Source organism: Gorilla gorilla, chromosome 4, assembly GCF_029281585.2.
Source record: "Gorilla gorilla gorilla isolate KB3781 chromosome 4, NHGRI_mGorGor1-v2.1_pri, whole genome shotgun sequence".
Lineage (NCBI taxonomy): Eukaryota > Metazoa > Chordata > Mammalia > Primates > Hominidae > Gorilla > Gorilla gorilla.
This window is the reverse complement of record NC_073228.2, coordinates 53,676,727-53,691,006: the sequence shown is the minus strand read 5'-3', so window position 1 is coordinate 53,691,006 and position 14,280 is coordinate 53,676,727. Positions and strand designations below refer to the sequence as shown.

The window sequence follows — 14,280 nt, the reverse complement described above, 5'->3', positions numbered from 1 at the left end:
GGCAGGTGGATCACCCTGACTGAGGTCAGGAGTTCGAGACCAGCCTGGCCAACATGGTGAAACCCCATCTCTACTAAAAATACAAAAAAATTAGCCGGGCTTGGTGGTGGGTGCCTGTAATCCCAGCTACTCGGGAGCCTGAGGCAGCAGAATCACTTGAACCCAGGAGGCAGAGGTTGCAGTGAGCCAAGATCGCACCACTGCACTACAGCCTGGGCAACAAGAGTGAAACTCTGTCTCAAAACAACACCAACAACAACAACAAAAACACATACACAGTTGTTGGAAGGACAAAAGGAATAAAGATAGAAGAAAATAAGAGATTGGGTTCTCTGCTTTAGGCCAAGATATCAAGGAGGTAGCACCTCACCAGAGGCCATGGACCCTGAAGGGGGTAGTGGTGCAATGCCCACTTCGAGAACCCGGACCTCTGAGTCAGAACAACCTTCTTTCTGGCCTCTGAGTTGAGGGCTGCCTCTCCCTCCTTAGGTGGCCACTTAACAGGTGGCAGCTATGGAGACAGACGGCTTCTAGAACAAGATGGTATTACTTACTATGGCAGAGGGAGGTCACTAAGGGATGTTCTCAAGTCAATCTTCTCCTCTGGACTAACAGTCTGGGAATGGTGGGGTGACAGAACCCAGCTAGTGAGGTGGTGGGGACTGTGAGGCAATGAAGAATAGAACCAGGATTCACATGCAGAAAGGAGAAAGTGTAAGCAGCAAATAGTCCTGCGATGGTCCACAGAGGGATGGAAAATCCAGGCCCCAAAGGGCTTAAAGCAGGCCCAAAACTGTGCCAGGTGTGGCGGCCGCTAGTGTTTCCAACAGTATCTGAGACAACCTTCAGACACTGGTGCTAATCCAAGAAGCGACAGCAGACAAAAATGGGAAGTGCTACTCTGGATAGTGCCCTCGAGCCCCATGCTCTGCCTGTTGCTCATACACCAGCCAGACAGAAAAGAGCCTGGAGGCATCCCAGACCAAGAACATGCCTGGCAACCTCCTGCCTCAGACTAAGACCAAGATGGGGCCACTGCTACAGCCTCACACTGAATACCTCAGCTCCAGAGCAGCTCACTGCCACCTGAGCTGGCTCTAGATGAATCACCCTGGGCCCAGCCACATGCCCCAAGGGCCACCGGAGGTAGGCTGATAAAAGTGTGAGAGGACAATACTAGGATGAGAGGCACGTAACGAATGCATTTTCCTAGCCAGTTTGTCAGCTCTGAGATCCAGGTGCTGCTGTCACACCCTGCCAGGTGCTGCCTTGGCTCCCGCCATGCATGAGGCTTCAGAAGCCTCTGACTTGAGGGAAAGGACTGCCCACAAAACCTGAGTCCACTCAGTAGACAACTTACTTATTGAAGAGATGATTGTCCACCTTGATCTTACTGTAGGCTTTGAAGTCATCTGGCATTAGCATGACAGGAACAGGGACATTGCTCAGCTCATTGATCTGAAAAGCAAGGAGAACGTAAGGCTCTCAGCCAGGAGGCCACCTGCCTCAGAGACACTAAGCTACAATGTGGATGCCACAATCTTGCTAAAAGCATGTCCAAGTTTCCCTCTCTGTCTTTTTTTGTTTTTTTGAGACAGGGTCTCACTCTGTCACCCAGGCTGAAGTGCAGTGGCATGACAATGGCTCACTGCAGCCTTCACCTCCTGGACTCAAGCAATCTGCCCACACCAGCCTCCTAAGTAGCTGGGACTACAGGTGCACACCACCACGCCCAGCTAATTTTTTTGTATTGTGTAGAGACAAGGTCTCACTGTCCTGAGCTCAAGCAATCCTCCGGACTTGGCCTCCCAAATTATTGGGATTACAGGTGTCAGCCACCACACCTGGCCCCTCCCTGTCTTTATTTCTGTTCTTCTCTTCAAGTAAGTTCCCAACCTTGTCCTATTTTACCTATTGAAACTCTCCACTTGATAAGGGCCAGCTCAAAAGGCACCTCCTCCATGAAGTTTTCCAAGATTCTCTAGACCATCAATACCCTTTCCCATCTTGGAATTCCTGAAGTTTTCTTTGTATCTGTCTTCTGGCCATCTCACAGTCTCTCATATTGTAGTTAATGCCTATAAACCTCACCTGCAAGAGTTAAGCTAGGCAATACTACATTATTTATATTTCTTTTTCTTTTTCTTTGAGACGGAGTTTTGCTGTTGTTGCCCAGGCTGGAGTGCAATGGCACGATCTCAGCTCACTGCAATCTCCACCTCCTGGGCTCAAGCGATTCTCCTGCCTCAGCCTCCCAAGTAGCTGGGATTACAGGCATGCACCACCATGTCCAGCTAATTTTTTTTTGTATTTTTAGTAGAGACAGGGTTTCATCATGTTGGTCAGGCTGGTCTTGAACTCTTGACCTCAGGTGATCCACCTGCCCTGGCCTCCCAAAGTGTTGGGATTACAGGCGTGAGCCACCACGCTCAGCTTTAATTATATTTCTAAGCAAAGAGCATCCTACTAATCTTTGGGGCACCACAGTGCTTGGCACCATTACTAGCATATATGGCAGATACTCAATAAATATTTGTCATATGCAATAATAAATGATCAATAGATAAATGTCTCCCAACCTAAGTGGGTATTAAGGCCTTTGAATATCTTCATACAAATTGTGGGTCACTCAAGAAATTAGCTCAAGGAAGAAAAAAAGCTGGATGGGTTTGTGTGGACTTGTAACTCGTATCCCCAAGGTAATAGATTAAATTTATTTATTTATTTATAGACAGAGTCTCACTGTGTCGCCCAGCCTGGAGTGCAGTGGTGCGATCTCAGCTCACTGCAAGCTCCACCTCCTGGGTTCACACCATTCTCCTGCCTCAGCCTCCAGAGTAGCTGGGACTACAGGCGCCCGACACCACACCTGGCTAATTTTTTGTATTTTTAGTAGAGACGGGGTTTCACCATGTTAGCCTGGATAGTCTCGATCTCCTGAGCTCGTGATCCACCCACCTCGGCCTCCCAAAGTGCTGGGATCACAGGCGTGAGCCACTGCGCCCGGCTGTAATAGATTAAACTTAAAGTGAGCAGTAGTAAATGTCTGGCCACTCCCCCACTTGGACCCTCCTGATAAAAGCAGGGCCAGGCCTGGCACAGTGGCTCATGCCTGTAATCCCAGTACTTTGGAAGGCCAAGGCAGGAGGATCACTTGAGGCTAGGAGTTCTATACCAGCCTGGGCAACACAGCAAGACCCCATCTCTAAAAAAAATAATTAAATGTGAAGCTGAGGCAGGCAGATCACCTGAGGTAAGGAGTTCAAGACCAGCCTGGCCAATATGGTGAAACCCTATCTCTACTAAAAATACAAAAAAATTAGCTGGGTGTGGTGGAAGCCACCTGTAATTCCAGCTACTCGGGAGGCTGAGGCAGGAGAATCGTTTGAACCCAGGAGGCATAAGGTACAGTGGGCCGAGATCGCACCACTGCCTGGGCAACAAGAGTGAGACTCTGTCTCAAAAAAAAAAAAAAAATTAAACACATTAGCCAGGCATAGTCATGTACACCTATCATCCTAGCTACTCAGGAGGCTGAGGTGGGAGGATTGCTTGAGGCCAGGAGTTTGAGGTTACAGTGAGCTATGATTGCGCCACTGCACTGCGCTCTAGCCTGGGCAAGAGTGAGATCTTGTCTCAAAAAAGAAAATAAAATAAAGCAGGGCCAGTTCCTGATGTCAAGTCCTGCCATACACTAAACTAGGGGAGATGGGGCAGGATGCTTTGCCTCTACTGCAAACAAACCTTCTGTCTTTCATCCCTTCAGGGAGCTGGATCCTAGACAGAGAGCTAGCTTTCCATTGGTGCAGAGATGAGGGCAGATCCTGCCCTTCCCCACCTCGAGTTTAGCCAGTTAGTGGTCTAATTAACCACAGATGTCCTCTCCCACCACAGCAGAGTATTTGACATTTGACCCTCAACCCAGTTGCCACTAACGCATTCAGGATTTACAGAGGAAACCTTAGTCCTGACTTAATGGACTGGGGGGAGGGGGCACAGCCTTGTGTCTCCCACTTTCCTTGCAAATCCTGTTATCTCAATGAGGCCCCAGGTGGCAGTGAGGGGATAACCTAGAGTCATTAGAACTCCTCCAGGAGCATAAATGGGGGAAATGGCATTTAATTTGCTGCTCCTTTTATGTTCCAAAGCTTTTTTATTTAGAAATGTCAGAGAATGGAGGAAGTTCAAGTTAATGCAGTAACTGGGCTGGGGAACCATATCTTCCTAGAGTTGGGAAAAAACCCAATTTACTCATGGAGAAATGAAGGAAGCCATAGGAATGCATGTGCTTTGAGAGGGGTGCTGGGGGCAGGGTAGTTTATAAATTGGCAGTGGAGCAGACACTCAGTAAACTGCTGGCAAAAACTGGCATAGACACAAGAGTGTATCCTGTATAATTCCATTTATATGAAATTCTACAACAGGCATCTATAATGAGAGAAATGAGATGAGTTGCCTGGCCAGGGGGCGGGGGGTGCTGAGTTTTGTAAAGGGACATGAGAAGTGTGATTCTACGGTGACAGAAATGTTTTATATGTTGTTTGGGGTGATGGTTACATGAGCAAATACATTTGCTGAAATTCATCAAATTGTATACTTAAAATACGCACACTTATTATACATAAATTATTCCTCAATAAAGTTGATTTTTAAATTCCCAGCATCAAGCTCTGTGATACCCTTCATTGGCTAAACCCTCCCAATAGCCAAAAAAAAACCCCAGAAGAGTCATGCCAGTTCCTATTCCAGGGGGTGCTCACAAGAGAATGTGACTGTCAAATCTGTGCCTACAGAGGAAACCATTCCACTTCTTTGTTTTTCTGCCAACAGAAACAATTTGTGGTGGCTGTCCCATTTCCTTTTTCCTGGCATATCAAGCCTGGCTCCGAGACTTAAAGGGAAAACAGAGACAAAGAGCTCAGGGCTCGGCTGGGCGCAGTGGCTCACGCCTATAATGCCAACACTTGGGAGGCCGAGGGGGACAGATCATGAGGTCAGGAGATCGAGTCTTGCTCTGTTGCCCAGGCTGGAGTGCAGTGGCAGAATCTCCGCTCACTGCAACCTCTGCCTCCTGGGTTCAAGCGATTCTCCTGCCTCAGTCTCCGGAGTAGCTGGGATTACAGGCGCATGTCACCATGCCCTGCTAATTTTTGTATTTTTAGTAAAGATGGGGTTTCACCATGTTGGTCAGGCTGGTCTCGAACTCCTGACCTCGTGATCTGCCTGCCTCAGCCTCCCAAAATGCTGGGATTACAGATGTGAGCTACCGCACCTGGCCCAGCCTAGGAAATTTTTAACTCAGCTAACATTGGCGAACAATCCATATCTCAACTAGGGGAGACTTACCCCTCATTTCTACTAGGCCACATGTAGATGATTCACTGTAGGGATTAGCCATATTATTATTATTTTTTTAGTTGTGTGAAATTTTATATCCCAGAGAGTTCTATTCCATTTCAATTGAACTGTTCCTATTGAAATATCTACTACGTGCTTCATTCTGTTAGGTAGGTGTGTGTGGGAGGAGGAGAGCACAAGGGGAGAAAGTGTTGTACACGCAAAAAGAAACAGGAGGCTTATAATCTCATCAGGGAGATGAAAAAAAAAACCCTGACACACTAAAAGTCAAAGCAGTATGCAATTAAGTGAGAATCCAGGGATACAGACATCAAGAACAGCAGAGGCTCAGAGAAGGATGAGGCTAGCATGGCCAGAGGGTCAGAATCCCAGTCCTCATACATCAGGCCAGAAACAAGGCACCTAATGCCTCTCCTGGTATTGCACCAAGAGCACTTGACATTAGGAGAATCTACAAGATCATGCTACACTCCTGCTTAGAAATCTTCCATGGCTCCTCATCAACCTCAGGGTAAAGTTCTAACTGCTTAGCCTGGCATTCAAGGCCTTTCCTAATCTGGCTCAGACTGCCAATTTTTTTTTTTTTTTTTTTTTTTGAGATAGAGCTTTGCTCTGGTTTCCCAGGCTGGAGTGCAATGGCGTGCTCACCGCAACTTCCGCCTCCCGGGTTCAAGCAATTCTCCTGCCTCAGCCTCCTGAGTAGCTAGGATTATAGGCATGTACCACCATGCCCGGCTAATTTTGTATTTTTAGTAGAGATGGGGTTTCTCCATGTTGGCCAGGCTGGTCTCGAACTCCCGACCTTAGGAGATCTACCTGCCTCGGCCTCCCAAAGTGCTAGGATTACAGGCGTGAGCCACCGCGCCCAGCCAGACTGCCAAATTTCTATTCAATTTACTTCTACTCAGTGTATCAAGGGCCTTACTATATGCTAGGAGCTGGGGATACAAAACCAAAAAGACATCTCCAGAGCTGGGCGTGGTGGCTCATGCCTATAATTCCAGCACTTTGGGAGGCCACGGCAGGCGGATCACTTGAGACGAGGAGTTCAAGCCCAGACTGGCCAATATGGCAAAACCCCAACTCTGCTAAAAATACAAAAATTTGCCAGTCGTGGTGGCATGTGTCTGTAGTCCCAGCTACTCGGGAAGCTGAGGCAGGATTGCTTGAACCCAGGAGGCAGAGGTTGCAGTGAGCTGAGATTGTGCCCCTGCACTCCAGCCTGGGTGACAGAACAAGATTCTGTCTCAAAAAAAAAAAAAAAAAAAAAAAAGTAAGTAAGTATTGATTCTGCATGGAAGTGAGAGGGGGATGGTTGCTAGAGGAAGCTACAGAGAAACACACTTGAGTAAGGCCTAGGATGGACGTTCTCCCAAAAATGAAAGGAAGGAAATCCCAGGCCATAGGAAGTCAGAATCAAGCCTGAGTTGTGAAAGTACACTGCCCATTTTAGAAATGGTGAGTGCGTCTGCAGGGACGGGTCCGAGGACAGAAGGCAGCATCATAGGATGGAAATAATGAGTGGAGGGAGGTAATACAGAAAGATAGGTCATCAGTCTAGCACATTAATAAATATTGTATAAATATCGTATTAATAAATATTTATTATACAATAATAAATAGAATAGGTGCTTCTATTTATTGAATGCCTGTAAGTGGCCAGTGCTTTATACAATTATACATCACACATAAATAATATATATTCTATTCTAAGGTATTACTTGTAATACTTAACAGTCACGTAAAGTATTACTAATTTGACTTTGGAAGAAAAGAAGTTCAGAGAAAAGGGTACCTTTCTGAAAGTCACACGGACAGTATATGCAGTCAGGATTTGATCCCAGGCCAGTCTGGTGCCAAAACCTGGGCTCTTTATGCTGTGCTGTGTAATCCTCCCTATGGCTGGCTACCTTGCCTAAGGTAGAATTTTCCCTTCCTTGTCTCTATCCTAATACCACCGCAAGGAAAGTGTGATGCTCACTTTACAGGATATGAAAATGAAGCTCAGTGAAAAAAAATTACTGCTACAAAGCATACTAGTAGTAAGTGGCAAGAGTCTGGGTTTGAACTTAAGTTTGTCCACAATATGATAAATTTGGACTTGACTATAAAGACAATGGGACACTCTGGTTTAAGTCTGGGAAGCCACACAATCAGATGAGTGATACAGAAAGGTAATTCTGGGATAAAGTAAGGATTGGAAAAGGGAAAGAAAAAAAAGCAGCAAGACCATTTATGGGGCCGATACAATAGTTCAGGTGACAGACAATAAAACAGGCAGTAGGAACAGGAGAAGGGACAAAGCTAAGATGTTCATCTAAATGACACTTCCTCTGGGAGAGGTTTTTTTGTCTCACCCAGGTTGAATTAACTACTTCCGTCTCTGTGCATCTTTATGTCCTAAATATTACATGTACTTAAGTAATTACTTGTCTACATATCTGGTTTCTCGACTAGTCTGTGAGTCCCTTGAAGGAAGAGACTCTATCTTACCCATTTGTGTGTCCCCGGCACAATGACTGGCACATAGTAGTTGTTTGGAGGAATGTGTGGATAGAAAAAAGGAGGGAGTTGAGAACTGAAGGATGGCTAACACTGGGATAAATGAAGAAAAAAAAATGGCGAGACTGGTGTGCCTGTGACATGAGGCTCATGGTCTGGAGGATGGGCTAGGTTAAGGTGAGCTACTGAAGCTATGACCAGACTGTAGAGTCTTAAATGCCAGGGAGAGAAGAATAAACTTTATCTGGTAGATAAAAGGGAGTGTAGTACTAAAGGTTTTGAAGCACAGAGGCTCCTAAAACAATGTTTTAGGAAGATATGCCTTTCTTTTTCTATCTGTAGCACACTGGGCCAGACTCTTTCCCCTCCAGGAGGAGTGCACTTGTGGAATGCCAATGCATTCAAATACCACGCTAAATACAACTTAATAGGAAGGTAAGTCTGTTGTATCTCAGGTCACTTAAGTGGTTTTTGGAATATCCACATGATTAATTCCATGAGCCATCAGCATAAGTAATGAGGGGGCTAACCAAGCTCAGTGAGAAACAATTTAAGAGCAATGAGTTGGCCAGCGCGGTGGCTCACGCCTGTAATTCCAGCACTTTGGGAGGCCGAGGCGGGCGGATCATGAGGTCAGGAGATCAAGACCATCCTGGCTAACACACTGAAACCCCGTCTCTACTAAAAAAAAAAATACAAAAAAAAATTAGCGGAGCATGATGGCGGGCACCTGTAGTCCCAGCTACTTGGGAGGCTGAGGCAGGAGAATGGCGTGAACCCACAAGGTGGAGCTTGCAGTGAGCCGAGTTCATGCTACTGTGCTCCAGCCTGGGTGACAGAACCAGACTCTGTCTCAAAAAAAAAAAAAAAAAAAAGCAATGAGTTCACTCTATGCTGATCTACTGGAGATGAAAATTCCTTGATTGATTGATTGAGACAGGGTCTCACTTCCATAGGCCAGGCTAGAGTGCAGTGGTATGATCTCAGCTCACTGCAGCCTCAACTTCCTGAGCTCAGGTGACTCTCCCATCTCAGCCTCCCTAGTAGATGGGACTACAGGTGTGCCATCATGCCCAGCTAATTTTTTGTATTTCTAGTAGAGACAAGTTTTCGCCATGTTGCCCAGGCTGGTTTCAAAGCCCTGGGCTCAAGCAATCCATCCACCTCAGTCTCTCAAAGTGAGAGGTATGATTCTGTTGTACATATACAACAGAATACTATTCAGCCTTTAAAAAAAGAAGAAAATTCTGCAATATGCAACATGGAGATGAAAATTCAGCAGCTAGTTCTAGTCTGGTGAACTTGTGTGTCCAAGAAGCCTCCACTTCCCTGTGCGACCTTCATAGGAATTGTTACCTAGGACGCCTGGACTAGGCATGCAGGTTTCCTGACATGTTCCAGTCCTCTGCTGTCAGTTCAGCAGTAGGCTGGCCACCACCAGCAATCACTAGTTACCTGCCACCATCAGAAAACATGACATGCTAGAAATACACTCACAGGACCGAGGAGGTCCAAAGCAAGAACTGCAACTCCAGAGAGGAAGAGAGGGCCACAGGAGCCAATAAATCTACCGGTGTTTACTCCTCCTTTCCATATCTTGCTTTCTCCTTCTCCTGCTGTTTGAGTCCCACTGCTCCCTGTGAGGTGGGAAGGCCTGCTAAAAGAAACTTCATTCAAACGCCTGAGTAGGAATGTTCTCTAAAGATTTTTTTTTTTTGAAACGGAGTCTCACTCTGTCGCCCAGGCTGGAGTGCAATGGCGCGATCTCTGCTCACTGCAACCTCCATCTCCCGGATTCAAGCCATTCTCCTGCCTCAGCCTCTTGGGTAGATGGGATTACAGGCACACGCCACCACACCCGGCAAATTTTTGTATTTTTAGTAGAGACAGGGTTTCGCCATGTTGGCCAGGCTGGTGTCAAACTCCTGACCTCAAGTGATCCGCCTGCCTCGGCCTCCCAAAGTGCTGGGATCACAGGCGTAAGCCACTGCTCCCAGCCTTCTCTGAAGATTTTTTCTTTTTTTTTTTTTTTGAGACGGAGTTTTGCTCGTCACCCAGGCTGGAGTGCAATGCCGCCATCTTGGCTCAATGCAACCGCCGTCTCCCGGGTTCAAGTGATTCTCCTGCCTCAGCCTCCCGAGTAGCTGGGATTACAGGCATGCGCCACCATGCCCGACTAATTTTTGTATTTTTAGTAGAGACGGGGTTTCACCATGTTGGCCAGGCTGGTCTTGAACTCCTGACCTCAGGTGATCCGCCCACCTTGGCCTCCCTAACTGCTGGGATTACAGGCGTGAGCCACCATGCCAGGCCCCTCTGAAGATTTTTAAAGCAGTAGGGTAAGATAAAAAGACAGGTAAAGGAGGTCAGTGGCTCACGCCTGTAATCCTAGCACTTTGGAAGACCGAGGCGGGCAAATCGCTTGAGCCCAGGATTTCGAGACCAGCCTGGGCAACATGGCAAAACCCCGACTCTTCAAAAAATACAAGTATTAGTCGGGTGTGGTGGCATGTGCCTGTAGTCCCAGCTACTCGGGTGGCTAAGGCAGGAGAATCACCTGAGCGTGGGGAGGTAGGGGCTTCATTGAGCCGTGATTGTGCCACTGCACTTCAGCCTGCGCAAGAGTGCGAGACCCTGCCTCAAAAAAACAAACAAAAAAAAAACAAGAAAGAAAGAAAATGTATGGACAGAACAGAACTGGGGTGGAATGTAGGAGAGAAATTGAGCAGACTAAAGAATAAATCTGTCCCTCACACCATACCCAAAAGTGAATTCAAAATGGATTACAGACTTAAATGTAAGAACTAAAACTATACATACTCCAGCACTATTCACAAGAGCTAAGGTGTGAAAACAAATCCATCAACAGATGATAAAAAAAATGTGGTATACATATACAACAGAATACTATTCAGCCTTAATAAAAGAAGGAAATTCTGCTATGTGCAACATGGATGAACCTTGAGCACCTTACGCTAAGTGAGATCAGCTAGTCGCAGAAAAACACATATTGCATGATTCTCCTTATATAAGGTTTCAAAACAGTCGAATTCATAGAAACAAAGAGTAGAATGGTGGTTGCCAGGGGCTGGGGGCGGGGGAAATGGGGAGTTAATTGGTAGGCATAAAGTTTCATTCAAGCGAGATGAATACGCTCTAGAGAGCTGCACTATGACACTGTTCCCATGGTCATCAATAACATAATCGTACACTTAAAATTTTGTCATGAGAGTACATCTTATGTTAAATGTTCTGACCACAATAAAATTTAAAAAAAAAAAAAGAAGAAGAAAGAAAGAGCTAAAACTCTAGTTGAGAGGATTGCTTGAGGCCAGAAGTTTGAGAACATCCTGGGCAATACAGAGAGACCCCAATTCATTAAAAAAAAAAAAAAAAGAGCTAGAACTATAAAACTTTTAGAAGAAAACAAAGGAGTAAATCTTCATGACCTTGGGTTAGGCAATGTCTTCTTAGATATAACACCAAAAGCACACACAACAACAACAAAAAAAGATAAACTGGACTTTATTAAAGTTAAAAACTTGAACTTCAAAAGATACCATAAGAAAAATGAAAAACGCAGGCCAGGTGCAGTGGCTCACGCCTGTAATCCCAACACTTTGGGAGGCCGAGGCGGGGGGATTGCTTGAGGCCAGGAGTTTGAGAGACCAGTCTGGCCAACATGGCAAAACCCTGTCTCTACTAAAAATACAAAAATTAGCCTGGTGTGGTGGCGGGCACCTGTAATCTCAGTTACTCAGGAGGCTGAGGCAGGAGAATCGCTTGAACCCGGGAGGCAGAGGTTGCAGTGAGCCAAGATCGCGCCGTTGCACTCCAGCCAGGGCGACAGAGCAAAACTCCATCTCAAAAAAAAAAAAGAAAAATGAAAAAGACAACTCAATGAATAGGATAAAATATTTGCAAATCATATATCTGATAAGGGACCTGTATCTACAATATAAAAAGAATTCTTGTAACTCAATAAGAAGAAGATAACCCAATTTAATAATGGGCAAAAAGATTTTTGTAAATGGGCAAAAAATTTAATAGACATTCTCCAAAGAAAAGATACCAATAAAGGCTGGGGATGTGGCTCATGCCTGCAATCCCAGTCCTTTGGGAGGCCAAGGCGGGAGGACCACTTGAGGCCAGGAGTTCAGGACCAGCCTGGGCAACAAAGCGACACCCTGTCTCTACAACAACAACAAAAAGAAAATGTACAGGCCAGGCACAGTGGCTCACGCCTGTAATCCCAGCACTCTGGGAAGCCAAGGCAGGTGGATCACCTGAGGTTAGGAGTTTGAGATCAGCCTGGACAACATGGTAAAACTCCATATCTACTAAGAATACAAAAGTTAGCTGGGTATGGTGGCAGGCACCTGTAATCTGAGGTACTTGGGAGGCTGAGGCAGGAGAATCGCTTGAACCCAGGAGGCGGAGGTTACAGTGAACTGAGATTGTGGCACTAAACTCCAGCCTGGGCGACAGAGCAAGACTCTGTCTCAAGAAAAAAAAAAAAGAAAAGAATATGTACAAATGGCCAGTAAGTACATGAAAAAATGCTCAACATCATTAGTTATCACAGAAATGCCAATCAAAGTCACAATGAGGCCGGGTGCGATGGCTCATGCCTGTAATCCCAGCACTTTGGGAGGCCGAGGCAGGTGGATCACCTGAGGTCAGGAGTTTGAGACCAGCCTGGCTGACATGGTGAAACCTCGTCTCTACTAAAATAAAAAAATTAGCCACGTGTGGTGGCAGGCATCTGTAATCCCAGCTACTGAGGAGGCTGAAGCAGGAGAATTGCTTGAACCCGGGAGGTGGAGGTTGCGGTGAGCCAAGATTGCACCACTGCACTCCAGCCTGGGTGACGGAGTGAGACTCCATCACAAAAACAAAACAAAGCGAAACAAAAAAAATCACAATGAGATACGAATTCACACCCAACAGAATGGCTTTAATAACTTTAAAAAGACAATAACACGTGTTGACAAGGATGCAGATACTGGAACTCTTATACACTGCTGGTAGACATGTAAAATGGTACAGCCACTTTAGAGAACAGTTTGGCAGTTTCTCAAATGGTATACAGAGGCACCATCAACTGCTCCCGCTCCTCTGATCCCTGTGGTAAGGCTTCACACATACCTGGTTCTTAAAATGGCCAACAAATATCAAGTCAGGTCTACCTCCCATGGTCTCCATGCTCCTCTCTGAGGCCATCTCTTCCCTAATTCCAAACCCTCGGAACTGTATTTCATCCACTAAAACACTGGTTTTTGCTCTTCACTAGTTCTTCCCTGACAGGTGCAAAGTCTTCTGATTTTTCTCCTTGTTTCCTACACATTCTTCCTCCACAAAATCCATGGGCTCTTGTCCATGAGAGCAGCTCCTGTGACAACACCAAGTTCAAAGTCCTCTCTTTTTCCACCTAGAAGTAAACCAATCACCTCACGAAAGGGTAACTAACTTCTGCTGTAGATAAAGACATATCCATCCTTCCTATCTGAAACACCATTAGCCACAGACCAGCAGGCCTAAATGCCTAAACAGGTGAGAAACTAAAGAAAAGGTGGTATCTGAAATCTCAGATGACAAAATGTTACAAAGTAGGCTTTTTTTGAAGGGAGGAAAATCTCCAAAAAAGTGCAGCAGTCCACCGAGGGCAATGTGGTCCTGATCCCTTAGACGAGTGCAAGATTACACTCTTCTTCTAGGCAGATGTCTCAGTTCCCAAATGGGAACACTGAAGTATCAGACCTTACTGCAGACCAGGATGAAGCAATAAAACTTAGGACTAACTGGCCTCTGAAGCTTAGCCTGTCCAGGGCAGTGGTGGGAAGTTCCCATGAGATGCCTGTTCATTATGTCAAGAGGCACGGATCTTGCTTAAAGTCAATGCCTTTCCAACTAGCCCCTCAAACAAACTTTCAACTTAAAGTTAGCAAAGAAAAAAGATGACCACTTTGTCCAACAGAGTAGGACTCACAGGACTCCTGACTCGTGATACCTAACCATCAGCTATTGAGAAACTTCATAACCACATATGGACAGACTCATGCCTGCCTATCGGAACACCATGCATCACACACACTCCCAGGACCTGACATGCATAGGCGTATAACCCAGAGCATACATTCACCTTCTCTAACTGCACTATACTTCCCATCTATCCTGAGACTTGGCTGAGGGAGAGGAAAAGAAACAGGAGGCAAAGAAAACAAGACCAGCCACTCAGGCACCACCCCTGGCCGATACAGTCCCATGGTGCTAGACAATAAGCGACATCTCTTGCTGTAACCACAGGCAAGCTAATCCTCCACCCGAGGCCCCCTTTTCTTCATGTGTAAAATGAGGGACCCAAGGTTCCTTGCAGCTAGCTGTAATACTCCTGACTCTCAGGCCTCTACCAGTTCTCTA

At 46.0% G+C, this 14,280-nt stretch overlaps 1 protein-coding gene across 2 annotated transcripts in view; it reads right to left on the bottom strand.

The window, feature by feature from the left end:
• PIP4K2B (phosphatidylinositol-5-phosphate 4-kinase type 2 beta) overlaps positions 1-14,280 on the bottom strand; it is a 36,375-nt gene that overhangs the window by 19,817 nt on the left and 2,278 nt on the right. The window contains exons 1-2 of one of the 2 annotated variants that reach the window (XM_019027034.4): positions 9,358-9,517; positions 1,361-1,458 (exon numbers count right to left, since the gene is read on the bottom strand). In XM_019027034.4, the coding sequence (XP_018882579.1) occupies positions 1,361-1,425 (65 nt within the window). In that variant the 5' untranslated portion in view covers positions 1,426-1,458; positions 9,358-9,517. Of the gene's footprint in view, positions 1-1,360; positions 1,459-9,357; positions 9,518-14,280 lie in introns of those variants that run through there. The other variant, XM_004041835.5, reaches the window with a different exon arrangement.